The sequence below is a fragment of the Apis mellifera genome, linkage group LG15, assembly GCF_003254395.2.
Source record: "Apis mellifera strain DH4 linkage group LG15, Amel_HAv3.1, whole genome shotgun sequence".
NCBI classification, from domain to species: Eukaryota; Metazoa; Arthropoda; class Insecta; order Hymenoptera; family Apidae; genus Apis; species Apis mellifera.
In genome coordinates, this window is record NC_037652.1 from 6,242,431 (window position 1) to 6,270,428 (window position 27,998).

Below are 27,998 nucleotides of genomic sequence, written 5' to 3' on the forward strand. Positions count from 1 at the left end.
TGTCGATCGCATCTTGCAACGAGTCGTGGGTGTGTTACGCGGATAATTAACGACTCTCTCATCGTTACGCGGCCGATATCGAACTACGCTTTTTTTTTTTTCATCTTTTCACGTCACGATTTATAAAAATAGTTAGAAAATACATACACGAACGTTTCAAAACACGCGTCTGGAATCGGATGATCACGGACCGAAAATCGTACGATATTCGGCTAAAAGACATCGACCGGTTTCGATGGATGAGAGAGTTGGAAAAATTCGTCGATACCCGCGATTCCTTCCCGTGATCGTTTCAAGAAGCGCGCTCGGGATTTTTTTCTTTCCTCTTCTCTCCTTTTCTTTTCTTTTCTTTTCTTTTTTTCTTTTCTTCTCACGCGCTCGTTTGCATGCGATCGAGAGCGTGCGAGCTCAGTTTTCGTCTCGTTCTTTCTCGCTCGCTTCTCATTCTCTCCTTCTCGTTCGGCGAATTCCTGCCCGATTCCCGGAAGCTGCGGGCGGTATCGATCCTACCGTGATTCGTTCGAGAATATTTCGTGACACCGGGCATATTTCGCGCGTGTATCTACGCGGCTCTCTCTCTCTCGGTTAACGCCGATTTTCGCATCTGCATCTCGTTCCCGATCGCAAACAGAGGCATAAAACGCGACCGCCGTAAATAACAATCTCGAACGCGTCGCCTCGCTTCGAATATCTTCTCCTCGCCTTCATCCTCTCTCTCCCTTTCTCTCCCGTTCTTCCCGTTTACCGCTAAAAACATCACCGTTGTCGAGGACTGATACCGACCATCGTCGCCGAGAAAACAACCTAACAGTACCTTACGCTACCTCGATAAAGCTAGAATTTTCGCCCGTATTCGTTCCTCCGAGCTAAATGCAACTAGTCGATCCCTCCCTCTCTCTCTCTCTCTTCCTCTCTTTCTCTCGTGTTTTACGCTATTACCTTGGGCAAAATAGGAAGCGGGAGAGAAAGAAACGAGACGAAATAAGATCCGGATGGAAAAGTAGAGGCGAGATGCGAGAGTAGAGGCGACATATACTTCGCCCGATTTCGCGTTCGCCGGTCGATCGTTCCCTGACGGAAGAGCGGAGATCGCATAAGAAAGATTCTCTTGGAACAACCCTTCGTAGGGAACGACGACACCGTTACACGGACGCGTCGTTTTCAATATATATATATATATACGTGTTCAATTTATCCCGGTTAAAAATTATATCCACAATTATTTACAAGGATTTTACGAAAAATCCTTCGCGATTAGTGATTCTTACGTACTATTATCCGAGACTAATCTCGGTATCACGCGTCGTTATATATGTATATATATATATATATGTATGCATGTACATATATATATATATGTACACCGTCGAAAATGCCGTCTCGATTTGGCCAATTTGAGGGGAATCCTCGGTGGTGACGGTACTCGGCGATCGCTTGCGCGCCGGAGACGATCGATGACGGATCAGTCGGTGACGGCAGTCCGTGTGTCTTCCGCCTAAAGGTCTCCGTCGTTTCCCGGTCGCCCGGCAAGATGTGAAAGCAGCGTCGCGAGCACGACTTCGGCAAGGTTTCGAAAAGGAATGAGCTGGTGGAGATCGACGGTATCGGCGAAAAGTATCCGTCGCGAATCCTCGACGACGACGGCGATACGACTTTACTGGTTGCAAGGAGGCGAAGCGTGGCTCTGAGGGTGATTTCTCGCCGAGGCGTGGGTGGCCTCGCGCTTCAGCCTCTGCTTGAGGTGGACTTTGGCGTGCCGCTTCTTCTCGTCGCTCCTCGCGAACTTTCGGCCGCATTGATCACAGCAGAACGGTTTCTCGCCGGTGTGCGTTCTCACGTGGGTGGTGAGGTGGTCGCTCCTCGAGAACGAGCGCATGCAGATGCGACACTGGAACGGCTTCTGGCCCGTGTGGATGCGGATGTGCCGGGTGAGCTCGTCGCTGCGGGAGAACCTGCGGTCGCAACCGTCCACGGGGCAAGCGTACGGCCGCTCGTGCACCGGCGTTTTGCTCGGTCGATTCGGGTACTTGCGCGGCTTCACCGGGACCAGCCTGAGCGGCAGAGGGCTCTGCTGGTAAACTTGCGAGAGAATCTCGTGTCCCTTCGACGTGCTCGGATTGTACTCGGCCAGCTGGACGCCCGTCGTACCCGCAGACGGTGGTGGTGGTTGCTGTTGCTGCTGCTGCTGCTGCTGGCTCGGCTGAGCTTGCTGCGGCTGTTGCTGCTGCTGCTGTTGAACGGCCGGCCCGTAACCGCTCGCCCCGCTAGGCTCCTGCTTCAACGCGGCCTCTTGGCGGTGGTGATGGGGATGATGGTGGGACAGGAGATTCGGATCGTAGGGGTCCTCGTGCGTGGTCAGCCACGCGGCCTGGGTCGTGGTCGGCGTGTCATGGTAACCTGGTGGCGGGGGTGGCTTCGACTCGACGGGTAGAAGTTCGACGGTCTCGCCACCGTACGGGGCCGAGTGGAGCGCCGAGTGGAGGAACGGCGGATTCGTCAAGGTCAGGGTGGGGGAGGTCAACGGACCCCAGAGCTCCTGGGTGGTCGGCTGCTGCTGCTGCTGCTGCTGCTGCTGCTGGGGCGGCTGCTGTTGGTTCTGAGCGTTCAGGGGCGAGGACTGGGTGCAGGTGGTGGTGAAGACCCCGTGGTAGGTGAGGGTGGGCACGTTGCAGATGTTGACGCTGGAGGCGGGCGCCGAGGACACCGAGGAGGTGGAATGGGGCGAGTAGAGGATCACGCCGCCTTGCAACACGTTGCAACGGTCCGCGTCGTCTTGGGCTTGGTGGTGACGCGGCGGACTAGCGGAGGGAGGGGCGCCAGGCGTTCCTTGATCTTGAGACTCTTGGTGATGGTGGTGTCGATGATCCCTGCCCGTCGACGTACCCGTTTCATCGTCCTCCGCGGTCGCCTCTTCCAGGGATAGGTCTTCGCCCGCCAGGCTGCCTACAAATCATCCATTAAATTCTCGATCAGTCACGAAAGCCGTGTGTGCGTGCGTGCGTGCGCGCGCGAGGGAAGCGAAGACGGACAACAGGTCGCGCAGGGGCACGCGCGCGCACGGGTCGGGACGTCGGACGCGTGCATCTGCCGACCTAAGCACGCGAATCAACAGGAAGGAGCGCGCGATACGGGGATCACGTTATCTATCCGACGAGGCGAGAGTGTGCCGGTCGCCCCTATCTGTCGTCTACATCCTGTCGTCCCGTTACTTCCTTCCTTCGTGCACCGTATCGTAGCTTCCTACCGAAAATGAAATCGGCAGATTCCCAGTAGTGAGAAAAATCCGCGGTCATCCGGTTTCTCGGCCAATTTTAATCGAGCGAGGATCGAATCATCCGCGGTGTACCATCTGTTTCGCGTGGATCGCGAATCGGGACGTCGAATGGACGGACGACGGGTCTTCTTCTTCTTCCTCTCGGGATTTCGATTCCTCTGGATGGAAGAAAATGGATGGATGGATACGACGGAGGAGGAGCGGGGGTGGGAGGGACACGACGCGATAGCACGACGAGCGACAAAGGAGATGCTCGGTCCGCTCGTCGACGAGTTGGCGAGAAAGTCGCGGAAAAGACGACTACCGGCGTGACGAGGGGTAGTTGTATCGGTCCGGATGGACGAGGGTGGGGGCTGGTGGAAGCATGAATGAACTGGCAAAGGGGTGGTGGGAGGCAGCGGAGGTGAAGGCGGAGGTGGAGGCGGTGGTGGTGCAGGGGCGGGAGGGGGGAGGGTTTCTGAATGTCGGGGTCGCCGAGTATTGATCCGCGACAAGCGGGCAGGTTCGATATTAGCCGTTTTCGCGAGAGGCGACCGATATACGTCACGCACCGGCACATCGTGCACTTGGCCGCGGACTCGGTTCGGAAATTGGATGCAGGGAAGCCGCATTTTCGAGAGGGGTGCACGACGCAGCGACGAGGGTAGCAGCAGCAGCAGGAGTTGGCAGATATGCGGAAAGCGAAAGTTGGGACGTTCGTGAAACGTAGCAAGTGCAAGGCCGTTGGAGTTCGAATCGCACCAGATTCCACTCTACGCTTCGATGCGCGAGCGTTTATTCTCACGTGTCTCGCGCGCCGTTCCGAATTTTTCTTCTCAATTTTCGATTTCTAATCACGATTCTCGATTCGATCTCGTCGAGGTGTGTACGCAAGGGATTATTTCTATGCGATAGAGCGGGAGCAACGAATATTTGACGAGATATTCGACAACGGTTCGACGACGCGATGTCAACGACGAAGAAAAACGAGTTATCGTCGCCTGAATCGAAGAAGGGCGAATTGTAAATTTCTTTTCTTTTTTTTTTTTTTTTTTTTTTTTTTTTTTTTTTTTTTTTTTGTTTTAAAGGACTGTTGATTGTAGGTACCTGAAATAGGAGGTGGCTCGACGAGCGCGGAGGGGCCGAAGAAGGACGGTAAATCGCTGCTGGTGGTAACCGGCGTGTTTAGGTCACCTGTTTTATCCTTATCGTTAGACTCCTGAAGATCGTCTCTGCACTCCCTGGAGCAGTCCTTCTCCTCGTTGACGGACTGCAAACGTCGTTTCCCGTCGGTCGAGTCGCTGGAGGGCGAGGAAGCGTCGACGTGCCGGTGATGCTGGTGATCGTTGAGCCGTTGATGGTGGTGTTGATGATGCCGGCCATGATGATCCGTGGTATCGGCACTGTTTTGATGCTGGGCTTGCAGGGGCGCGCAAGGGGCCAGCGACAGGCTCGGTATCGTCTTGTTGCAGCTGGTGGACGAGGTGCAAGTGGTGGCGGCCGGTGTTGACGTGCCGCCAACGCCGCATACGATCGAATTCGAGGACGTCGCCGAGTTGTACGGTAGACACGCGTCGAAACTGAGCTGCACCGTTTGCAGGTTGAAGGTGGCGTGTGGATGATGATGATGATGGTGGTGTCCAAGGGGTGGCGGCGAGAGCAAGAACGGGCTGGTGGCCGCGTGGGGTTGCGAGCCCACCACTTCCATGCCGTCCATCGTCATCCTCTGGAGTTGGTCGCCTCCCTGGCTGGTGGCGACAATCTCCTCGGTACCGCACTGCGTGTCCTCGCCTGCGGTTGTATCGTTCAACGCTATTATTATGGTTAAAATGTTGTCCTTCCTCGGTCGCCCCGACACAGTTAAGCCTCTTTCTCTCTCCCACCGGTATACAAGCTCTACCACGGGTTAGCCTTTATCCGTCCTTTCTTACTTTTTATTTCTTATTTCTTATTATTATTATTATTATTATTATTATTATTATTATTATTATTATTATTTTCTTTTTTAGTATCGGTCTCTAAATAATAACAGCGTTATCCTTGGTTCGCGTTCTCCGTGCAACGGAAAGACCGGCGTTGAGACGGGTGGTGGAACACACGGGAGAAGGAACTCCGTTCCGCACACGAGAGTTGAAGAGAAACGTCAAGTCCGTTCGGATCGGTCGTATATCTGTCCTTTCTTCCCTCCTGTATAGCTCGAGTCACTGGGTTAGTAGTCAAGCGGACGTAGCACGCGCTCCCCCTTTTTTATCCGTCTCGCGGCACGCGCCGAGTCTCTCTTTCTCAGCGAGGTATACACACGAGGGAGCGGACGCCGGGCGGCAAAAACCGTGTCTCGATCGCTCGCCTCTCTGTCCTTCCTTTTCTTTCCCTCTCTCTTCCACCTCCGAGATCCCACTCTCTCTCGCGAGCGAGCGCGCACGCCTGCGATCTGTCGCCGCGGCGGCTGGATACTACACACCACCGCGCGCGCACAACCACCACCAACCACAAACCACTACCACCACCACCCAGTTATACGCGCGGACTCTCGAAAAATCCAATATCACCGGATCGCGGCCGATCCTCGTTCCGATCGCACCACGGATCGACGTTGGCCAAAGTTTCTCGTTCTCGAGCGCGCCCGCGCGCCACCGAACGAACCAGGACACGCGGCTATGCGGATCCGGGCCGGCGTCGGGGGATGAAACGCGGCACCGGTGCCTCCTCTTCCAAATCGCGTCGATGATCACCCTCTTCCGCGCCGTTTTTTCTTTCTTTCTTTCTTTCTTTCTTTCTTTCTTTCTTTCTTTCTCTCTCCCCTCTCGAGCTCGAGACGTTCTCGAGATACCGGTTCTCCGAGCTCTCCGCGTTCGTAATTATATCAAAGATGCTGCGTGCTTCTTTCACTCGCGAATCCTGATGTGTACGCGACGATGATTTCGCGCGCGCGCGCGCGCGCGTGTCGTCGCGTAGGTGCAGGCGCGCGCGACCGCGCGCCTATTTGTCGTTCCGTGAGTCCTCCGTCCCTTCCTTTCTTCACCGCCTCCTCGCTCCCTCCCTCTCTTTCTCTCTCTCTCCCTCTTCCTCGCTCCTTCCGTCTCTCTCTCTCTCTCTCTCTCTCTATCTCCTTCGCGTATAGTTTATCGTGCGCCTCGGTAGAGAGATATCGTGTACCTCTCCGCGGTTTAGTAGGTGTGCGTGTCGGAGGAAGCAGATCGCGCGCTCGGATTGCCGGAGGACGCGCGATGCGTGGGGGTCGCGCACGAACTGAGCCGAGCGACGGCGCGCCCCGTAGTTTTATGAATGGACCGCGGAGACTGTCCCATATTTGGAAGCGGCGAGTCGACTGCCAGCCAATCCCCGCTCTGCGGTCCCCTATCAACGCGCGGCTGTGTCCGTGCCGCGTATATAGCCGGCCGCGTATGTGTGGACGTACACACGCGCCGCTACCCCCACCGCGCGGCTTGCACGTCGTCACTGCGAGCCACTGCTCGCAGGCATCTTTGCCCCCACCGCGCCGCCCTTCGCGCGCTCCTACCTTCCCCTAGCTCCCCTCCATTCTCGCTCGCCGCCCCCCTCTCGCTCCGCCGCCCAACGCTGTCCCCTCCGCTCCACGGTTCTCCAGTGACGTAGGCCGGCGTGACGTAGACGAGGCGCGCGCGCCCGTCTCCCTTCGCGATGAACAGCGCGTTCGAAAGTGTGTTCGAGGGATTTAAAGGGGAGGAATCCACGCTGGGAAAAGGGGAAGGGGAAAGGGATGTACGAGCGAGTTTTGTAAACACGCGTTTCCTCGAACCGCGTAATTAAATATAATTGCTCGTCGTAATTTCTCCCTCCTTCGTTCCGTTTTCTTCGTCTTTTATTTCTTCGCATTTTCAATTTCAACTCGTATTTTTTTTCGTTTTCGAGCGTTCGTTGCGTTTACGAAGGGGAAACGAGCCGTACGCGAATCTTGCGCGCTCGAGGAAGGGAGAAAGAGTCTCTTTGAGCCGTTTCTTTGTCGTCAAGTACGGTGTCGCGGTGTACAACGTAACGCAACGAATGCGGGACTATGTCCACCACCCCTCGTCGCTCTACTTGCCTGCGTAAGCTCGTGGTTGCTGACGCGAACGGCGCCGGCGTACCGACGCCTCTCTCTCAGTGACAGACGTCGACTTATCGTCGTTTCGAGAGCTTGCGGCTACTACCGGTGTACTCCTTTCTCGCCGAACGTTTATCGATCGAATCGAAGGTCCGCTTAAGGATGAAGCTTTCCGTTAGTTACTATCGCAACTCGCTATCCTCGAGTCCGCCGAGTTATTTCGCGTTATAAATTATTCGAACGTGTTAAAAGTATGTTAGATCTCGTGTTGCCATTAATTGCAGATGAATTGCAACGTCGCGTAATCGTATCGATGAAACGAGACGAGATTATTTTTTCAATTAGATCTTACTTATCGATAATAGTCAAAGCTATCTCGCTCGAAATAGATTTCTCGAACGATCAGAACTGGAGCGAGGGAAGCGGGTCGAAAGCAGGCGCGCAACAGGTGAGGGAGAGATTACTCTCGATGCACGTGTCGAATCTGTTTGAAGGCGGTCGTTCGATCGCCCCGGCAAATAATCCGGCGGTGAACGGCGGCGGCGAAGTTCCGGCCCGGGTTTACCACGGGCAAAGGAGCAATTTCCTGTGCGCCGGTTGCCACCACCTGTAAGAGCGCGCGCGTGCCGCTCTGCCCGCACGCGCGCGTGTGCGTGCGTGCGTGTGCCCGGTTACGAGAGGCACACGCGCGTCTGCGCACGCGCAAACGATCTTTTTCTCGCGGGCGTCGTGCAACCACCTGATGCCCTATTTGGGGCCACGCACGGCCACGCGACCATTCGCCGTCTCTTTCTCTTTTCCACTTCGCCCGCCTCCGTTCGTCCCTCTCCTCTTCTCTCCTTCTCTCCTCCCCACCACCTTTTCCTCCGTTTACTTTCCCCCTTTCCTCCTCGAGCTTTTCTTTCCCTCGTCACCAACGCGTATTTACGCGCGTCTCGCTCTCCTTCCAGGCTTCGCTCTCTCTCTCTCTCTCCATTTCTTCCTCGCTCCTTCAATTTCTCTTCCCTCCTCTCGAGAGGTTGGATGAAGTGGTCGAGGAAAACGGCTCGCGGTCGAACGAACGACCGCTTTAAACGCGGTTACTAAAAAAGGCCGTTGCATTTACCATTGTCGATCCCTTGCCGCTAAAAGACACGCGCAAGAGAGGCAAGGGGGAATGAAGGAGGAAGAGGAGGAGGAGGAGGGGATCGGTGTAAAAACGAGCCGTGTTTCTCGATTTGGCTATCACTCGCCGCAAGATTGCCGCGTCAACTCGGCTCTTTCCATCCTTCTCGATTTCTCTTTTCCATTCGCTTCTTCCACCGCCGGTTTTAATTCCCGCCTCGTCTTTTTACGAGCGCGGGGCCTCGCATCAGCACGCGCGCGTGCAAATTGTGACGCGTAAACGGAAGCGATTCGATACGACGGAAAAGCATTTATCGGGCATCGCGAGTTCACTCGCCGAGCTGCCACCGACTTTCCGGATAAAATCTCGGTATTCGTAACCGGGGATAGATTCCTCCCTTCTCATTCTCCCCAATTTCGATTCGAAATTTGTTGAAATTATTCGCGGTGTTGTTGTACGACGAGTTGTTGCCGATTTTATCGCGCCGCGAAACGGCCACGCTGACATTATCGCGAGATACATTTTCTCGAAACATATTCGCGTTCCGTATCGATGGTTGAGACAGTCGCGGAGACAGGTTGCACGATATTATAATGAGTCAGTGCCATATATAACTTTATCAAAAACGCTCGCTCGAGCGCGTTTAACTCGACTTGCGTCGACCGTCGACTCGCGATCGCTACTGTCCGCGTTTTCGAATTTTCGTCCGAGCCAAGTCGCTTATCCAACTGACCGGATATTCGAGCCAAGAAGATCGAACTAACTAGAATACAGAAATTCATTTCTCCTCCGATACTTCTTCCAATTTTCCCCCATTTTGCACAATTATCGCAACCTTACAATTATTCCAAAATTCCACCAAACTCTTCCAACTCTCGAAACACTTACCGGAAGAAAAGAAAAGAGAGAAAAAGAAAAGGAACGATCCCTTCTTTCCCTTGAACGAGAAGCAAATCGAATCCTTCCCGATCCTCTTGCAACGAGATCGACGAAACGTTTCGAGGAAAGCGAAACACACCCCCACAGAATCTCGGCGACTTCCTCTAGGATGGTTGCACGGCGTGGGCGTAGCGCGTGCATCGATCTCGGCGCTAAGCGGCGGAGCGGACGCGCGGAACGTAATCTCTCGCTCGCGCGGAGGCAGCACGCGGTCGCGTGTGCGTGCAGCGTGCCGGTCGCCACGGCATTCTGGCACGAAAACAAAACGTTCTAAAATTACCGCGGGAAGGCGGTGGGCGCGCACTATTCGCGGCCCGACTCGACGCGGTTTTGCGCGGGCGACCACCTCTATTTCGGGCCGCCACGCAACCACCTGAGCCACCCAGCATCTCCAAATACCCGGGATGACTAGCACCGCGCGCTTCCCAATACTCTCGTACACGGCCACGATGAGTCAGTCAACCGATGTGGACGATTTTTCCCATCTCCCACCCGATCTGTCCGCGCCGAAATGCCTCCCGTACGTTTTACCGTTATCGCGCGTCTATTGTCTCCCGTCTACCAAGGATGATTCGATCGGTGGCCGCCATTGATCGAGCAGATTTGCCGCGATCGAAACGAGAATCCACGCGCGTGCCAATGCTGAGAGATCGAAGCAGCAATTTTTACAATTCTTTGATAATGATAACTTTCCTCGTCTCTGCTCGGAATCGTGCAAAACGATTCTCTTATTTACAAGTCGAAGAGTGAAAAAAGGAATAGATAGTAGATAGGATATTTTAAGTCGGGAAAACGTAAGTACGAGACGAGCGTTGGGCAATCTCGTTGCACGCTCGACTAAGATCTTCGTTTAAACAACTTGTTAGCCGTTACAACAGAGCCGAATCTAAGTATTTCGAGCAACGGGATTTCGTAACAATCGGTATATACCTAAGCGTACCGTGATTCACTTTGTGCCGCACATTTGGCAACGGCCGAAGCGTTAAATTCCATCACCGAAAACAGATAGAAAGAGAGGCGAGGAAAAACACGTTGAACTAAAACTCTAATCAGAGCCAGGTGGCCTGAATAATAATTCCTGAAAAGAGAAAAAAAAAAAAAAGAAACGGTGAAGCACGCCAGACGATCGAACGCAATTTTCCCTATTAAAGGGGAACGCGTTATATCCTCTCTTCGTTGATTCGAAGAGAAAAATATGCGTCGCGTGTGAAGGGCAATACCTTGGCAAGAAAATCGATTATCGTTCGTCGTTTGTGAATCGATAATAGAGGTTGAATTAAAGAGAGAGAGAGAGAAAAAAAAGGGGAGACACGCGTTAACGAAGAGCCACGTCGAATCAACATTTCCTCTCGCGATTGATTCGAGACGCTCGTATCGATTACTCAACACTCCGATTACTCCAGCGGGAGTAAATCGCCAGGACGGTGAACGCAAGAAGCTCGTAGCTTGTAACCCACATCCGAGAGCAATTAGGGACGAGCGTGTTTTCGTGCGTGATGCGCATACGTGCATATAAAAAATTCTTCGCGGTTGGAAAACGAATGACTTTTACCTCTCGATGAGAAAAAGTCGACGAGCGATCGATATTAAAGAAAAAAAAAAAAGAAGAAGAAGAAGAAGAAGAAGAAGAAATTGAATAGGTTCGAACAGATCTTATTTCTTCGTTTCGTCGTCAAGTGACAGAGATATATCTTCGTCGTGAACTTTTAGAGGGAACAAGGTCTACCGATAAATTAATAACGACCACAATAAAAAGTCCACCACAGTTGTTGGTTAATGCAACTTCTATCCGCGTGTACGCTCGTTACACGTCGAATCGATTTTTCATCCGGCCGAGTGAATGGCGTTTATCACGCGTGTGAAGGCTTCATTAAGAATTATTGCCGTAAGAAGAACGATGTTTTTTATGCAACGATATATCGGAGAAGAGGAAGAAAAAGATCGCGACGAAAGAATGGTCGAAACGATTCGAGGGGATGGGAAATTTTCGGCCGGGTTCACCGATGGCGGGGTAATCGGCCAGGTTGACCGATCGATCGATTAGCGATTTAACGATCGCGAATCCTTTTAAGTCCGTTCCGTTGCGCCTCGAGTGTCGGCACCGCTCTGCCTCGGCGAGGTGAGTCACGCGCCGAGCCTCGCGCGATTCTTTCGCACGTTTTTGCGCGGCACACGATGCCGCGGTGATCGTCGATTAACGATCGTTTCCGGCCGAGACGCGCATTTGCTCAAGATTCCGCGCACTCCGTCGCGCGCCTCCCGTTTCCGGAACGTTATAACAATCTCCTTGTCCTTCTTATTGCCAACAATCGTTCCCCTTCTTTTTCTTCTTTCCTTTCCTCCGTCATTTATTTATCACAGCGATACAACGACGCCTCTTTTTCTTCTTTCTTCCTCTCAAGCCAATAACAGGGCCGAGAGAACTCGTCGAAACTCTCCTCCTCCTCCTCCTCCCGTAAACACCGGTAAATAACGATGACCTCACTCGGGATAGATGAACTAATCCTTCGCTCGAAAAGGAGACGATCGCGACGATTTCCCGAAACTCGTTCGACTTTTTCCTTTTTTTTTTTTCCTCGCAAATTCTCGTAGTGACGTAACGACAACTACCGATCGCAAGGTCGCGAGAAAGGGAGAAAGGAAAAGGAGGAGGAGGAGGAGAGGAGAAAGAGGAGGGAGAGGGAGAGGCAAGTACTTTAGACGATCAAACAAAACGCAGGCTATTCGAGGGCCCTCGTAAAATCGTTGCCCGCGGCCGGCTGCCTCCGTTATTATCCATCAGCGTCTTCTCTCCGTGGATCGAGATTTTCGTCTTAATCGCAGCCCCATTAAGGAAATTACGTGGGCTGCACGCGACAGGCGAAGAGAGTAGCGTACCTGGACGCGTCAACTCGGGATCGACGAATTTCCTTCTCCTCTTTTTCTCCCTTTTCTCCCTCCCTGCTTCGAAGCAGGCGAGGAAACGCGCGAGTTCGGCTCGCGCGCGTCTATTTACAGGAAATGGGTCAGGCGTCGTTCGCGAGAGAAAGAACGGTGCGCGAGAGAGAGGAGAGAGAGTCGTTCCATCCCGTCCTTCCATCTCGCGATGGAAAATCAGCTCGCGGCAATTCGCGTCCGACGCGGATAGAAACAACGAGAAAATCTGCGCAATTAACATAATCGTCCAATAGGGAAGGATCGTTAATAAAAGCTGAGAAACGTGGAACGGATATAATACGTTTAATACGTATTTACGGGCGATATTAGCGCGCGCGCGGGACGCATACGGGATACGGGGCGAGTTCTTAAAACGGTGACAGTTGATGTTTCCAAGGAGCCTGTAAATTTACTGTCGCGGAGGCGTGGAGGTGAATTTACTATCGAGAGCCGAGAGCCGAGCGCGTTTCCACAGCCGGATAATTTACATCGTACTTCCTCGTTTCTCGACCTTTTAATGCGTAATCTCGTTACAATGAGCGGGGAGAGAGAGAGAGGGGAGGGGATCGAAAGAACCAAGTTACGGAGGAATCGACGCGCTCGTTATCGCGATTCTCCTCCCTCCTCCTTTTTTTCCACGCGACGATATTCCCGCCGTTAACGCGATCATTTCTTTCCCCTCCTTCTTCCCTTAACCGCGTCAAGATCGCAGAATGTTAAAAGTCGACGCTTCGACGTTTCCACAACGATGGAGCGGGTATTTTCGGTATCCGATAGTTGCAAAAGTTGCTCTATGGCTTCGATCGATGGTGTCCGAGTAAAGGGAAAGCCTACGCGAGCGTTGGCTATTTTCCTTCCTTTCCATTTTCTTTTTTTCCGCGTGTGTCTCCACTATTAATAAACAATCGGGCGGGCGAGAGCGGGGATCCGCGGGTCGGCGCGCGAAATATAAATTGTGTGCGTGGCGCGATCGACGGTATTAATAAAACGCGCGATAACGTCAACATCGGGTTTAAAAAAAAAAAAAGAAAAAAAAAAAAATATAGGGGGAGAAGAAAAGATTGGACCTCGCTAAAAATACGCAAATCGCCTCTAGGATACCGCTGGATGGAAATACTTTATGTAAAATACGCCGTTTAAAAATAAGCCGTTTAAAATAGTAGAGTTGCGTGGAACTGGAAAGGGAGTCGTCGGCGAGAGTTGGCTGAAAGTTGAAAAGGGTGCGGTGCAGAATTCACCTGCGAAAACCGAAATTCCCTTGCAAATATAAATATCCCTTTTGAAAATAACATTCTTGCGCTCGTTTCATTTCTTTCTTTCTCTTTCTCTTTCGACAATATCCGTTTCCAAATCCTTCCCAAATTCCTTGCCGAAAACCACAAAACTCGGTTGAAAAAGTATACAACCGAACGCTAAAAATAAAACTGCTATATTCGCTTCAACGGCGTATAATTAATTTCACCCACGGCAAAGATAATTTCACCTCGTGAATCGTGGATCGATTACTCGCGAGAAGCCGTCGTGTCGTCGTGCGTCCACGCAACTCCGGCCGAACGGATCGATCGATCGATGAATCTCTCTCGCCTCTCTCTCTCTCTCTCTACTACGTTACCTGTGAATCAATCGTCGCGTTGGAGCGGCGGCGGTGATGTTAACCGGTGGTGATGCACGACGAGCCACGGGTTCTCACTGTTCACCCCATTTACGCGATCGTGGACAAGCGGTGGTTCCATGGGGGGTTCCACGGGGGTTCTCCACGAGACGCGGCACGCGTCCAATCTTGGGGATCCGCTGTTTAAATAGCCGGTCTCGCGTTTCCGAAGGCGCAGCATCAATCGACGAGGCGCGTACCGTCGGTGGAATTCGACTGACGATCCAACGGCACACACAATCGTCCCGAGACTATTTCTGACCCGTGTCCTATCGATCTCGCTCGCTCTTTCGCCGCCGCCTGTTTCCCTCGCAGCGCCACGTGAGCGGGTTCGTCTCTCCCTAACAAACGGCAATTGAAATAAAACCGCGGCGGAGGGGGAGGGAGAGGAAAGGGAAGGAGGGAGAGAGAGAGAGAAACGTTTACCTCGACGTTGCGGCTTCTTTTTTTTACAGAATGGAATTTATTTATTGTATGTAAAAAGAAGAAAGAAAAGAAGAAAGAGTGAAAGGAACTCGGGAAGGAGCTCTCGAAACGATCAAAATTTGAAAGAAAATTCTGAGCTTGGAATCGGAAGGAATGCGACAACGTGAATCGGATTTAAATAAAGTGTATTGATATACAAGAATTGAAAAGCATATCTCGTGTTTTTTTTTTTCTTTCTACATAATTATTTCGTTCGTCCAATCTACCTCTCGATCGATATTCTTCCATTAGGACAAATAAAAATTATTAAATAGAGAAAAAATCCAAAAAAATATACGACATTATTCCATTTTAGTTAATACGAATTTTAATTTCAAACGATAAGACAAGGTAACTTTTAAATATCGAAAATTCTACATCTATCTTCCTCTCTTCTAAACCTGTACTTTCACCTGTATCGTTAAAAGTGAAAAAGGGTTGAAAGATGTAACACGGATACCAGATTCCAAATTATCCGAAAGAATTCGACTAACGACCAACACGAACGCGGGGCACGTGGCTTGCTCGTGGGATTATTTCTGATCCCTGACCTAACGAGTTCCTTTGTCCCTTTTTTCTCTTTTTTCTTTTTTCCCCAATCTGGCGGCGAACGAGCAGAAACGGGAAACGCGGATGGATTTCGATAACGTTAATAAAATCGAGCTTTACGTCACGTACATGCAATAGGGACGGCTATCTTGGAAATGGTCGTTGTTTCGAGCGTGGCTCGTCACCGCTCCGTGACATTCAGCCGTGGACGTCAATCTTGCTACTATTTCCAACGGCCGATTCCTATTCAGCACCGAGCGCGTGAACCGCGTTACACGCGCGCGAAACGGACGAGAAACTCCTCGAAACTTGGCAAATATGTGTCGAGAGAGAAATTTCTAAATGGTTGACAATTGTTGGTTGATGAGGCAAAAAGTGAAAAGAATAAAGTTCAATGACACGAGTCTTAAACGAACCAAGTTACGCTTAGCCGCGAAAATCAATTACATTATTTTTAAAAATCGATCGAGCCTTGCTTTTCAAACTATTCAACAAACGTTCGATGTAAGATAATTAAAAAATTGAAAAGATTCTAAAGAAAACTGTACCCACCTGTTAAACCTAATCTGAACTAAATCATCTAGTTTGTGAGAAATAAATTCTTGAAAGTTTGAGAGTTTTGAAAACAACGCTCGAACCAAAAGTATCCAAAGTATCTCTCCAGATATTAATTTTCACGGAACGAAAAATTCTTGAGAACGACTCAAGTGAGAGGCTCGAACGAGTCTAACAGAAACTTATGAAAAATGAATTATATCGCTTCAAATATACGAATTATTTTAATATATTTGTAATATGTATATAATTTAAAATTTTCTCAAGAACAGTCATCTATTCGCGTCTTTTTCCGTCACATTCTCGGGCGGAAAAATGTTGTTGTTCGAATCTTGCGAAATTGAGCGAGAAAGAAAACTATCGATTTCGCGGAGTGGCGAGAGAGCAAGAGTTTCGAGCGGATCCGGATCGATGGGGTGTATCCGGACACTGTGTGGCGGAACAGGGTATCTATTTCTGTACCCGCTATCGATTCATCCCTTTCTCCCTTTTTCCCCCGTCGTGGCCGCGTCTCGCCCGTGCACTTGGACGTCAACGACGATGTGTGTGAACGCTTTCCTCTCTTATCGGTCGATGCTGACGTAGAACCAAGCCTCGCGCCTCTATAAACCATTCATAGACGATAACGCTCCAACTTACATTGTGCAACCTTATTTTTCCTCGCTTTCGCACGCCCCCTTCTCCTCCCCCCGCCATTCATCCCGCTCCATAAAACGCCCCACAACCCGTGTCTTCTCCCGTATACGAGGGAGGGAGAAGGAAAATTTCTTTCTTTCTCGAAAGGACTCGCACCTTTCCTCCTTGCAAGAAGAAGGTTGTAGCTTCGACGTAAGAATCTCTTAACCCTTTACGACAGATCACAATAACATTTCTTTGCTCAGCGAAGAAATTGTATCCTCTCGTAATAATATCGAATAAAAAAAATTTACAGGATAGATAAACAAATTTCTCAGTACGGAAATTTGACGATGGTACATCATCGTGATCCTTTTTATATATACGTCCATTCGCGGCTGGAAATCATTGAAGAGCGCGAACAAAGTGCGAAGGTTGTAGTTTCATTCTTCGACGTAAGAATCTCTTAAACCTTTACGACACGTCACAATACGAGAATAACATTTTTTTTTCCCTTTGCTGAGCGAAAAAATTGTAATAATATCGAATAAAAAAAATTTACAGGATAAATTTGACGATGGTACATCATCGTGATCCTTTTTATATATATATATATATATATATATATATATATATATATATATATATATATATATATATATATATATATACACCTCCATTCGAAGAGAACGCGGTTGGAAATCATTGGAAAGCGCGAAATATATCCACATTCGAAATCTGGATATATCACGGAGGAGAGCGCAAACAAAGTGCGAAGGTGGTAGCTTCATTCTTCGACGTAAGAATCTCTTAACCCTTTACGACACGTCACAATACGAAAATAACATTTTTTTTTCCCTTTGCTGAGCGAAGAAATTGTAATAATATCGAATAAAAAAAATTTACGAATAAGATAATAGAATAATAAGATAATAGAATAAATTTGACGATGGTACATCATCGTGATTCTTTTTATATATACGTCCATTCGAAGAGAACGCGGCTGGAAATCATTGGAGAGCGCGAAATCCACATTCGAAATCTGGATATATCACGGAGGAGAGCGCGAACAAAGTGCGAAGGTTGTAGCTTCATTCTTCGACGTAAGAATCTCTTAACCCTTTACGACACGTCACAATACGAGAATAACATTTTTTTTTCCCTTTGCTGAGCGAAGAAATTGTAATAATATCGAATAAAAAAAATTTACAGGATAGATAAACAAATTTCTCAGTACAGAAATTTGACGATGGTACATCATCGTGATCCTTTATATATATACGTCCATTCGAAGAGAACGCGGTTGGAAATCATTGGAAAGCGCGAAATCCATGTTCGAAATCTGGATATATCACGGAGGAGAAGCGCGAAGAAAGTGCGGAATTATTTCTTTCCTTGGCTCGAGAATGCATCCTCGGCAGGGATTCCGAGGAGGGATCAGCAGGATGGGGGGGGGGGGGGATCGCGGTCGCCGATCGTCCCACCGCGTTTTGCATAACAATGTGTCTCGTATATAAAATCACGATCCCGCGATTGATCCGACCTCTCCTTTCTCCCCTCCCCACCCCTTCCCTCGCCCATTTCCCGACGGGACGACGTTTTCACGGATCCAAAGCGCGGATCCACGCTGAACGCGAACGGTCCTCCGAGCGGCGACAACTCGCCCGTGTCATTGACCGACGAACCGGTGAACGAAGCGAAGATTTTCGCGTGGCGAGAAGAAATACGCGCGACCAAGCGAGCGCAAACACGGCTACGCCGCAGTGTACACAACCTGGATTTATGTAATCGAAACCCGCTTGCAGCATCCGTCGATCATCATTCGGATTCATCCGTCCATGTTGTACCGTCGAAAGTTGGAACGCGGTCGAGGAGGGATCATCAAGGAAACAGGAACGGGCAAGAGTAGGATCCTCTCTCCTTAGAGAAAGAAAGAGAGAGAGAGAGAGAGAGATTATTTTCGTTCGATCGAGAACGATTCTCTGAAAGTGAGTGGAAAGGAGGAGTTTATATATATTCTCAAGAGAGTATCCGCGCGAGTAATCCGTTGGAAAGTAAAATCGGAGAAGAATCCGGTAAGGAGCGTCGAGAAACTTACTTTCAGAAGTGCGGAAATTTTTCTCCTCCTCTCGACGCTCGCCGAGAAGTGATAAGAATCCGCGTATAATGATGTATATAATAACGATTGAAAGATGATGGTTGACAGCTTGGTTATATCTTCCGAAAATCATCCCCTCCCCAGTTCTAAAAAAATAACAAAATTTTTCTCTTCCTCTCGACACTCGCCGAGAAGTGACAAGAATCCGCGTATAACGATGTATATAATAATAACGATCGAAGGATGATGGTTGACAGCTTGGTTATATCTTCCGAAAATCATCCCCTTCCCCAGTTTTAAAAAAAATAACGACGAGTTGTGAGTCCACCCTCGAGCGAGATCATTCGTGCATCCATCGGTCGGTGCATCGCTCGTTTCGCCGGACGCGCGATAAAAATTTCATTAATTAAGCTCGGGTCGGAGGGAGGGGGGAGGGCGGGCGTGGAATCGGCGGGTAAACGCGCGTGTTCCACCCGTGCTGCTCTAATTAACCCCGAGTCGGGCCGGCTCCTCGCGCCGTTTCGTGCGGCGAGCTCGTGGAAATTAAAAAACGGGACGGGACGGGACGGAACGCCTGTCGGGAGTTGGCGGGTTCGCGGAAATTGGTTTACCCCCGATGGAACTGGGAATAACGCGATCCAGCTTGAATACCCACGGGTCATTACGTTGCACGCGCAACTGGCCTCCACTTTCACGGTTCACCGTTCCAACGACTCGCGTCGCGACGCTGACGCGAGCGGTTATAATTGTGAATACCATTACCGATCGATCGATTTCGTTCCAATTAATTAAAAAAAAAAAAAAAAGGAAAAAAAAAAGGAAAAGAGGAAAAAGGAGAATCGATGCTCGATATTCATTTTCTTTTCTTTTTTTTGAAAAAAGTGTCAAAGATGCACGCGCAACCGATTTCACTTTCTACGGTTTTATCGTTGAAATCTTATTGACAATCGATCGAATTAATTGAAAAGAATGGAAGAGAGAGAATCGATGTTCGATATCTATTTTCTTTTCTTTTTTTTGAAAAAAGTGTCAAAGATGCACGCGCAACCGATTTCACTTTCTACGGTTTTATCGTTGAAATCTTATTGTCAATCGATCGAATTAATTGAAAAGAATGGAAGAGAAAGAATCGATGCTCGATATTCATTTTCTTTTCTTTTTTTTGAAAAAAGTGTCAAAGATGCACGCGATTTCACTTTCTACGGTTTCATCGTTGAAATCTCATTGTCAATCGATCGAATTAATTAAAAAGAATGGAAGAAAGAGAATCGATGTTCGATATCTATTTTCTTTTTCTTTTTTTGAAAAAAGTGTCAAAGATGCACGCGCAACAGGCTATACTTTCATCGTTGGAACGACTCGCGTCGCGACGCTGACGTTATAATTGTGAATCGATCGATTTCGTTCCAATTAATTAAAGAAAAAAAAGAATCGATGTTTCTACTTTCTTTTTTTTTTTTTTTGAAAAAAGTGTTAAAGACGCACAACCGATTCCACTTTCATCGTTGAAATCTCATTGTCAATCGATCGATTTCGTTCCAATTAATTAAAGAAAAAAAAAACATCTATTTTCTTTTTTTTTTTTTTGAAAAAAGTGTTTCATCGTTAAAATCTCATTGTCAATCGATCGATTTCAATTAATTAAAAATAATAAAAAGAGAATAGGAACAGAGAGAATCGATGTCCGTTTTTTCGAAAAAAAAAAAAGTGGTCAAAAATGGTGGAGGCGAATTGTCACGAATTCGTGCAACGTTCGCGGCAAACGGGCCACGGCGTGTAATCCAGCGGGAAATCGTTAGCATTGTTTATTAAGACATCCGGTAACGAGTCGACGAGCGACGACTTCGACGGCAGACGAGAGTGACGAATCGCGTTTACCGCCGACCAACCTTCTCCCGCGGAGTTTATGCGCGGAGAATCGTGTTTCGTCGTTTCAATTCCGATTATTAACGCAGCTTCTTTTTCTTAGTACCCGCGCACGAGCAAGAGGCCAAGCCGTCCAACGTGTCGTCGAAATGGATTTCTTCTTCGAAACGGAATTGGGGAACGGATATCCAACGGATGGAATTCAATCGTGGAAACGATCGATAGCAATTTATGATCTCCGATATCTCTCTCTATTTTCGTCTCTCGATAAAACGATATTATTATTCGCCTAGGAAGCTCGAGCCAAATCGAAAAGAAGTATCAAAAATCTATTCATCCATCATGATTCATCGAGAATTGAAAAATTTTTTCCTCCTTCAAATTACAACCGATACGATCGCGTTTATTTGTTATATATCTAGTCGTGAAACAACGCGCGCGACAAGAAGTAATACTTTCAGATCGAGCGAAATTTGCATTTTCATCGAGAAAGTTTCGGCCGGGGTAAAATATCACAGGGTCAAATTCGTCGAAATTCTCAATCTCTCCTCGCTATATAATATCCAAGCCTCATCCGAATGGAATCCGTCATTATTTATCCACGCGATATAAGTTGTTAAAGCGACGCGAGAAATTAAACCGCGAAAACTGCGCCGTTTATTCCCGTCCAATGATTCACACTATTCGACGACACTCACCAACGATCCAACTTTGTGACGTTACACCATCATCTATGACGGGCGCAATCATTTTGGCAGCGGCGATCCACGCGTCTCATCGTTGGAACGCGGGCCAACTATGACGAATGGGATGTTTAGAGGCGCAAAAAGAAAAAAAAATCCGCATTATTATCCGCGCACATATACGACTGGGAGGCGTGGAGGGAGAAGAATTTTCGAGTACACGATCGACGAGCTAAGGATGCTAAAGAGAAACAAAACGAGGCGAAATCGGGAAACTTTTCGAACTCGAGGATTCGAACACCAAATATAAAGGCGTTTGGCTTCGAGGCCAATGATGAGTCACGATAGCAAATATAAGCATTCGAAATATCGAATTAGAGAGCGATGGAAGCGATATCCGAATGCAATGACGTATACGTATAAATTCGATAATAGATACGGTTCGTACGGATCTTTGTATTTTTAATCCTTGTCGTTATCGATGACGTCGTTTACGACTCTAATCTCTCTCTCTCTCTCTCTCGACTTTTTTTTCCTCGCTTAATATCAAGCGTGTCGAACGGATCGAAGCGATTACGTTACCCGTTTCAACTTTATCATTGTCGTTTCCGCGAATTCCTCCTCGAAACTATTCCGCATGATCGTTGCATCATCGAGGCTGGTAAAAAAAAAATTTCACAAGATGACCCGAAGAAATTCGAAACCTCGAATGTTTTCAAACGTTTACGATTCGTTTCGAGTAAGTGCGAAATTCTCACTCGGGGCGAAAATAATATTCGCCGGATGATTCGTTGCACGATAAAAAGTATTTTAGAAAAGGAAAGGATTGAAAATTTTACACATTCTTCTCTCCATCGAATAGATACTTGTTCTAACATGATATACTCTTAACTCTCTTAACTCAAACTTTCTGGAACGAGATCAATCTCGATTATGGAAATCGTGGCGCGTTACGTAAAGAGAGAGAGAGAGAGAGAGAGAAGAATCCCGGGAAATTTGGCAAACTGGCAAATTTGGGGAGAAAATGTTTGGCTCGAACGCGCGTTGAACGGGGCAATGAGGAGTTCTGGCCTCATCCGTTAAATCTGATCCGTTTCCACTCGACAAAAAAAAGAAAAAAAAAGAAAAGAAACTCTAGATTCCTTCTTCTTAACGAGAGTTCATTGTCGTCCATATATATATATGGGTCAGAGACGGAACGTGGAATGCAGCTCGACAGACGGTTGGCCATTTCGCGCTCCGTGATCACGGTAGATGAGGGAAATGGGGTGTGGGTGTTGGAGAAATTCTACCGTTTCGTTTAGGCTCTAAGGACGTGCTTCGTTTGATTAACACAGTGACAGAGCGAGAAGAAGGTTTTAGAAACGTTTATACAGACAGTTTTTAAACAATCGCCTCAATCTTTTTTGCAAACGATTCTCTCAATTCTCTTCCTTTAATTGAATAATTGGAAATAGATTCACTTTAAAGTATGAAAAATTCAAGACACATCGATCAATCGCGTAGGATAGAAATCTTCCGATCCTCTTTATTTCCTCTTCCGGAAGATTATTCTAAATCTTTTCTCTCCTGCGATTGATATTGTGAACCGTCCAAATGGTACACGTTTTCGTGAAAGAGAGAAGGAAAGAGATAGATAGAGAGAGAGAGAGGGAGAAGGAACCGGTGAAAAATGTCGGAGGAGGAAGGAGGGAAGAGGGAAAAGACGGAGGGCGTATAAACACTTAACATCGCGCGGAACGCCAATGAGCCGAACGCTCGAAGAGAAGAAGGTGACTCGTTCCCTTTTACCCGCCCACCGTAGGTTCGTGCATGATGTACGATTTCCTGTCTTACGGGTCGTACAATAATAACGAAATGTCAGGAGTGTACGTACGATTTACTCCGCGTTACCATACAAAGCCACGACACTTTAAACAATGATCTATGAAAGCTGCTGCCCGCTCCTCGCCTGCCTCCTCGCGCCACGATCCAGAGAAATAACAAAAAAAGAAAAAAAAGGAAAAGAAAGAAAGAAAGAATCCATCCAACAGTGATTGGCTACCTGCTTGGAAGCGAACACTGGCCGGGAAATCTTGTGAATGGCAATGATGCCTATCCAACTCCTCGACCTGAAAACTTTAGGAATTTATCCCGATGGAGGACGCCGACAACTCGCTCTCTTATTGTTTGAGGCGCGCGTGTCGCAATCAACGTTCGTTTCCCTCGCTTCCACGGTTGGTAAAAGTTGAATGAAATCAATCGATGCGACTATGACACGCCAGTGTCTCGTACGTTGCTCTACGTGAATTCCATATCATGCGATGGTGACAGTTTAACGAAATGAACGAAAATGTCGAGGTCGCTCTTCGAAGCGACGCGCCAATTTTACGAAACGGAGAAAACTTCCTTAATCTTCAACCACCTGTTCAACAGTTTTTTCCGATCGAAGGAAAGAAGCGAAGCAACGTGGAAAGTTTCTCGAATACAATTATATCGACGAGCGAGTTGGAAGAAGAATTTAAGAGGTACTCGAGTTCAGAGATTTAAATAGAAACGGAAGGTGTTGCACCGAAAGCGTAGGAATAATTCGATTTAGGGAGGAAAAGATTAGGCGTGGTTCCTCTAATCGTTTTCTCTCGGAGGGGGATCGTTCTTCTCGTACGAATTCGACCCTTCTTCCCTTCACCGACCGCTCGTAAACTGCCCGCTATCGAATCGTCTTCGAAACAGCTCATCCTTGCGCTTTCTTTCTCTCTGTATCGGAATTTTCGAAATCGAAACGAGAAGAAAATTCGTCGAAAAGAGAATGCGAGCGAGAGGAATTCTAAAAGAAGTTTTAAAAAAATAAAAAAGGGAAGAGGAGGCGAGGATCCATCCTCGCTTTTATTATTCAAATCGAGAAGGTAAATTATTCGGGGTTCCCTCGCACTTCGGATACAGTTTCTCCGTGTCCATTGTCTCACAGCTCGTTCGCTTTTTTTTTTTCTTTTTTTTTCTTTTTTTACGCCACTGAGGATCGAGCTCTCTTTCATTAATCGCCACGGTCGGGATCCTTAATGGCATTACGACGCGTCGGAGGATCGAAGACCGCGTTGCCTCACCTCTTTTCGCATCAACCCTCCCTAATTCGTTCTGCCATAATACCGCTCGTGCAATGTGCCTAAAAACAAGCTTTCAGGCTTCGTAAATGAAAGCCTCGAGCGACGTATCTAAATTCTAAACCTGAGATAATTGCAATAATTCGAACCTTACGTGTCTACTATTAATATTCATCTTGTTCTTACTTTTCTTTTTACATATCGTGGCTATAGTTATGAATTATATTTATATATTCAACAGAAAAATAAGCAGAAATCTATTTTATTACTTTCTGCTCGTGAAAATGAAAGAAATTTTCATAAATGTCGTCGTTTTACGTTCAAGAAACAGAATCGATCTATCATCTTTTCCAACAACGATGAAAAATAACGAGGGACATTAAACGCGTTTGTTTATCGAAATGTAAAATTAATATATTCACAATAAGCGAACAATGAGAGGGGAAGCAACGATCGAAGAGTTAATCTCGCGATCAATCAATGGTTATCGTCGTATGTTATCTCCATCGATGACAATCTCGCGCATCATCGAGTTATTCGAGCGCGATAGAGTAACAATTAACTGGAGGATTGTTAAGACAAACTTTCATTAGATTCGAAAGGATCGACGTGGTTGAGCGCGGCACGCGCATAGACGGACGTTCGCGATCCGACGGCAAGATCGCGTTCGCTCGCGCTACCGCTCCTCTCCTTTCCCCCCTTCTTTTTCCTCTGGAACGTCCAACGAGTCCATCACCAAGGTGGAACGAAATAAAAAAAGCGAAGCGTTGACGAGCGAAGCAAAAAGCGAAAAAAAAGCTGTTGCGATCCGTGCTTGAGATCCGTGCATCTAATCTAAGTCGTTGCTGGCAGAACCGTCCCGCGTCCTATCTAACATTTCAGAAACATCCAACATTCTTCATAGTTCGCTTCGTCCACCACGTTGGACGGCGCAGAAAATGAAGACGAAACTTTTTTTTGAAAAAAATGTTAGATAGGATACTTGAAGCGAGGAGCATTGTTAAATAATATTAAACAAACGTCGCGTGAAAGGTTCGAGGGGCTGTCTTCGTCGAATTGAAAAAAGAAAGAGATATTTCCACCGTGGCTCGCGAGTAAATTCTCGTTTAGATGACCAAACTACTCGATATACTCGTATTTAAAAAAAAGAAAGATCTTTCGTTTCGTGGAAGGCTTTCGTTTCACGTTGAAATATCGAGACAAGGGAGGGGAAAGAAAGAAAAAAAAAAAGGAGAAAAAGTAATGGAAGAAAATACAAAGAACGAATCAACAAGAGGCGGACACCCGGTTGCCCACACGAGGGAGAGAAGTCGCGAACGAGTATCTACGATAAGCGTGGCGGAGAATTCGAAGCGTATTTCAGTGCCCAGAATCGAGGGATATAATCGGGACAGGATCTGAGCCGGGGGACCCACGTTCGGAGCGAACAGTTTCGCGGCCAGCATCGCGTTGACGTCGCGGCGCGATATAGCCGGGAGGGCCCCCATTCGGCCGGCGCATTCGACCGGTGACAAGAAACTTAATAGCCGGTCTTGAAATACAGGTTTCGATGTGTCGCTCGTAAAGATCGATTATCACCGAGTGTTTAGATCGAGCGCCAATACCGGTAGCCGGCCACGAGGCTTGCCAGCGCCGAGAATCGGTCAGGCCTGTCCGATCCGAGGGGAAAAGCGTGGCCGCACGCGCTTATAGATCCTCTCGCGTCACGTCCGACCCATAAAGAAATTCTCTCCGGCCGATAAGAGGCGAGGCGAGGTACGCGTTTCTCGAGAAATCGGGGGGGCGACAAATCAACGTGGACACCGCGTATCGACCAGACACCTCCTGGAACCGTGCACGCGAGCCAAAAGTGGAAACGATCGAGGCGTTCGACGATCGAGCCAACGTTACCTGAGGGTGGTGGCGGTGGATGGTGATGGTGGTGATGGTGGTGATGGTATCCGAGCGCGGGCGGCGGCGGCGGGTAAACCGCTCCCCAGATGCAAGACGCAGCCGCGGCGGCCGCCACCTGTTGCTGATGATGATGGTGGTGATGCTGTTGTTGTTGTTGCTGCTGGTGTTGCTGCTGCTGATGCTGCTGTTGTTGTTGCTGCTGTTGCTGGTGCTGCTGGTGCTGATGCTGCTGGTGCTGCTGCTGCTGCTGCAGAAGCTGCTGTACCTGAGCGATGTCCACGAATTCCTGCAACTCGCCGTCGGGCTCAGGGCCGGTTTCTCGAAGCCTGCCCTCCGACGACGAGGGCACAACGGCGAACGGGTTCCCGCTGTTGTGCTGCAAGTGGTCGAAACCCGCGAGCGGATTCGCGGGCTCGTAATTGCTGCGCCCGGTCGTGTGTTCGCGGCGCATCGCCAGTGCCAGCATCTTTTCAACCTGTCGCGCCGCCGGCCCTCGTCGCGGTGCCAGTCGTCCACGTGCTCCTCTTCCCTTGTTTCCGCTCGCGCGCGGCCACCCGACGATCTACTTTCCTCGACGACGACGACGACGACGAGGAAGAGGACGACGATACGGACGACGAAGATAACGAGGCGGAGGCTCGCAGACTATCGCACATGTCACGACGCGTCACACGTCGAGCGGAGCGTTCGCGCGATGGACGAGCGACGCGAGGAGGAGAAAGGAAAAACGGCGTGGAAGGAAGAAGAGGTATCGCGGATGATGATACGAGAACGCGTCGACGAACCACTGTCGCGATCGATCGCTTCTCCTCTGGCTAATCCAGTTGGGCTAATAATACGACGATGACACTCGCGTCGGATGCGTTGGACAGGTCCGCGCGTTAACATCCGCACTGGCTTCTTCCACGATATTTGCGTTTCCACTTTGAGGGGAGGGGAAAGGGCGAGAGATAAGGAGAGATTTTCACGAACGATCTTCGAGAGATGTGTATATCATATGTTATATGTATATGTATTGTTATTATCTTTTTTTTTATTTTCCTTTGGACGGCAGGTAGAAAGCGCGGCACCGGTGGATCAAATTTCTCCCGGCGAAGGTAACAACACCAAGCGAAGGAAGAAAGTGTCGGGAGAAATCTTTCCGCGAACAAGCGTTGTTCGTCGTTCGTCGAAAAACTTTGCCCCGCGAGAACGCGATAGAATCGCGTTTAATTCGATTCTCCGGCGCAGGATCCAGGTAGACGATTATCGCGGACGAGGCGAAGAGAAAAAGAGTGTCGGATTTGTCACAGTGGAGCGTTCGAAATCGCGCGCTTCGCTCGGAAGTCGAAGGTTCGCTCGGTCGTAGTTTGCGCCCGATAAACCGACGTACCGGCGCGCGTGCTGCCCGGTATCGTATCACTGGAGGATCCTGCTCTTTCTCGCTCTGTCCGTCCTCTTGTTCTCCTCCTCTTCTTCTTCTTCTTCTTCCACACCGACTCGCCTCTCCCTTCCTCTCGCGCGACACGGCCTGCCGCCGCCCGCCCGCTCGCTCTCTCTCTCTCTCTCCCCCCTCTCTCTCTCCCTCTCGCTCCCTCTCGCTCCCCAACCGTTTTCCGGTCCGTGGATCCGTGCGGAGTGGCGAACTCTCCCCGGCCTCGCTTCCTTCGATCCTCTCCTTTCCTTCTCCCCCTTTTGCAAGGATCCTCGTCGGTCGGGCGACGACCAAGTTTAGGAGGAAGGTCGGGAAACGTCGGGGCCCGGCGTGGAGCCGGCGAGGCAACCAAAGGGGTTCACGATGGTCCGCGGTAGACTAATAAAGAGCGGCTCGCGCGGGAAGCGGTCGATCGCCTGGAGAGAGCGCTCGCGCGCGCGGAGAGAGCGCGCGAGAGGAGGCTGCTGGTGCTCCTGGTGGTGTTGTTGCCGCGGGTGGCGGTGGCGGTGGCGATACTCGCGGCCGGCGAGACGAGATTCGCCGGCGTCACGTGTCGTCGACATCACCCCGTGCATACTCCCGATACTCTTCACGCTGCTCACCTATACGCCAGCCTCCCCTCCCTTCGCCCGGTTCTTCTTTCCTCGAGACGCCCTGATCATCCTCGCCCGCCGCCGCCGCCGCCTTCGCTCCTCGCTCTCTCTCCCACTCTCTCCCCCTCTCGCTCGCTCCCGTTTCCTTCTCCCTCTTTCTTCCTTAAACGCGCACGGCAACGAAAGCACCGTCCTCGTCTCCTCCGCTTCTTTAGAATCATCCGTCTCTCCCGCGTGTCTCTCCGCGATTTCCATTCATT

The 27,998-nt window shown here is 49.2% G+C and overlaps 1 protein-coding gene across 2 annotated transcripts; it reads right to left on the reverse strand.

Annotated features, from left to right (window-relative positions):
- Nucleotides 1–72: 72 nt before the first annotated feature.
- LOC726302 (alpha-protein kinase 1) lies at nucleotides 73–27,998 on the reverse strand. Of its 2 annotated transcripts, none has more exons than XM_026445313.1 (3): nucleotides 25,729–27,998; nucleotides 4,448–5,044; nucleotides 73–2,943 (listed from the first exon to the last, which is right to left on the reverse strand). In XM_026445313.1, the coding sequence occupies exons 1-3, from the start codon at nucleotides 26,195–26,197 to the stop codon at nucleotides 1,655–1,657; spliced, it is 2,355 nt and encodes a 784-aa protein (XP_026301098.1). In that variant the 5' UTR covers nucleotides 26,198–27,998; the 3' UTR covers nucleotides 73–1,654. The 2 variants fall into 2 exon arrangements, with proteins under 2 accessions (XP_026301098.1, XP_026301097.1); XM_026445312.1 differs by having other exon boundaries at nucleotides 4,361–5,044; nucleotides 25,729–27,997.